General features: G+C 75.6%; 1 protein-coding gene across 1 annotated transcript in view; it reads right to left on the reverse strand.

The window, feature by feature from the left end:
- The window catches only part of CALY (calcyon neuron-specific vesicular protein), a 7,860-nt gene extending 5,993 nt beyond the window's left edge, over positions 1 to 1,867 (reverse strand). Inside the window, exon 1 of the mRNA XM_012734818.1 lies at positions 281 to 1,867. Coding sequence (XP_012590272.1) covers positions 281 to 306 — 26 coding nt within the window. The 5' untranslated portion in view covers positions 307 to 1,867. The remainder of the gene's footprint in view (positions 1 to 280) is intronic.
- Positions 1,868 to 1,908: the final 41 nt, after the last annotated feature.

The raw sequence follows: 1,908 nt of genomic DNA on the forward strand, positions 1-1,908 counted from the left end.
CCCCCCCCCAGACAGCGCAGGTGCCGCCCCCTCGGGAGGGCTGGAGGGGTGGCAGCTCCTTGGGGAGGGGGCGTGGGAGGTGCCGTGGCCGATCCTTGATGTCCAGGAGGGGGCTGGCCCCGCCCTCCCTCAAGGCCGCAGAAGCCGTCCAGTGGGGGCTCCCGCCTCAGCGGTCAGCACTGGCTGTGCCTGACGAGGCTTCTGGGGAAACGCCCCCCTCCCCGGCCACTGCTGTCCAGCTGCCGGCAGGCGATTGTCCGAGTGACAGCTGCAGCCTGACCTGTCCTCTGCCGGCCGGTCCCCCATGGCCACAGCTTCTGCTCAGGGGTGCAGACTCTGGTGTCTGGGGGCACCGCCCAGGGCCTGCTACCCCTGCCGCTGAGGCCGCGAGGCGCGTTCAGGGCCAACACTAAAGGGCATCGCTGGCCGGAGGCTGCTGGGGTGGGCCGCCGAACCCCGCAGGGGCTGGACCCCCATAGCCAGCTGGGAAGGGTGGGGGCCCGGCCCCAGCACCCCAGATGCCCACCCCGAGCGGGGCCTGTCCAGTGTGCAGGGCCCTGCCAGGCCACACCCTGCCCGCCGCCCCCCAGGCCTCCGCGAGCCGCCCACTCAGCGCTGGTGGCCACTGTGTCCCCGTCCTCTCCGGTCCCGGCCCGCCCGGCGGCGCCCCCAGGCAGGGTGGGCAGAGCTCTGGGGGCCAGGTCGCACCCGGCGTGGGGCGCACCGGCGGCACTTCCCTTGGGGTACGTGCGCCTTGCGGAGCTCCCCTCCCCGACCCCCAGTCTTCCCGGGGTGGGGGCTTCTGGGCCCCTCTGCACTAGTAGCAGCAGGGGTCACCCCCAAGGCGACAGGGCAGATGGGCACTCCCTGGCCCCGGGGCGCAGACCACATTCCTCCAGGAACCCCTGGCTCCGGGCTCCCTGCAGGCCACCCGCCGCGTGGACCCATCTGCTGGGGCAGCGGAGGCCGAGAGGCGGCTGGGCCCCAGCGGCCGGGCCTCTGGCTCCCGCGAGGGGGCGCGGGTGGGGGCGCGGGTGGGGGACCGTGCTCCTGCGCCATTCCTGCTTCTGTGTGAGTCCTGGTGCCACGGGTCGGCCTGCCCTGGGGTCGGGGCGTCGTGCCCCCGCCCCCTCTCCCCCCGAGGTCACCGGCTCCGCGGTGGCCGCGCGCAGGGTGGCTCCCTCTTCGTGCAGGTTTGGGGAGTGGGCACAGGTCCCTGCCACCGGCCTGTGCAGCTGGGCGGGGAGTTGGGGGGCGCGCAAGGAGAACCCCGGGGATAGGCGCAGGTCCCGCCCCAGCCCCCCCAGCTGCGCCACGCGGGGAGGGGCGGACGTGGCTCGGCTGGGCCCCGGGAGCGGCCCGCCCCCCTCCCCGCGCGGGCACCGCGCTCTGGCTCGGGTTCCTGGGCAGGTGGGGCTGGGGGCGGCCCAGGCTGAGAGGCCCCGGCAACGGGGAGGGGCCGCGGGCCGCCTGCGACCGACCGCAGCAGGCGGTTGGGAGAAAGGCCCCTTCCCGTCTCCTGGCCACCGGCCCCACGTGGGCCGCCCCGCTTCTCTCCCTTGTCCCCAACGGCACGCACAGCCTGGAACTGGCACCCCTCTTGGGCATGTCCAGCTCCAGCGACTCTGGGACCCGCAGGGGTGCAGCCGGCTCGCGGGAGGGGCCTACGCAGGCCGAGCCCTCCCCCCCATTGAGGACCAGCGCCCCCGGCACGACGGGTGTGCTCCAGGCTGGACACCCTCGGCCTTCGCGGAAGGTCCAGGCTGCGCTTCGCCCCAACGCCCCCTCCGCCCCAGCAGGCCAGCCGGGTACGGCGGCAGGCTCCCGGGGGAGAAGCCCGGGAGCCCCTCCCTCTCCCACCCGGCGCCCCGGCCCTCGCCCGGCTCACGGGGAGGAAGGTGGAGACGG

This window comes from Condylura cristata, unplaced genomic scaffold (genome assembly GCF_000260355.1).
Source record: "Condylura cristata isolate star-nosed mole 26May11 unplaced genomic scaffold, ConCri1.0 scaffold00074, whole genome shotgun sequence".
NCBI classification, from domain to species: Eukaryota; Metazoa; Chordata; class Mammalia; order Eulipotyphla; family Talpidae; genus Condylura; species Condylura cristata.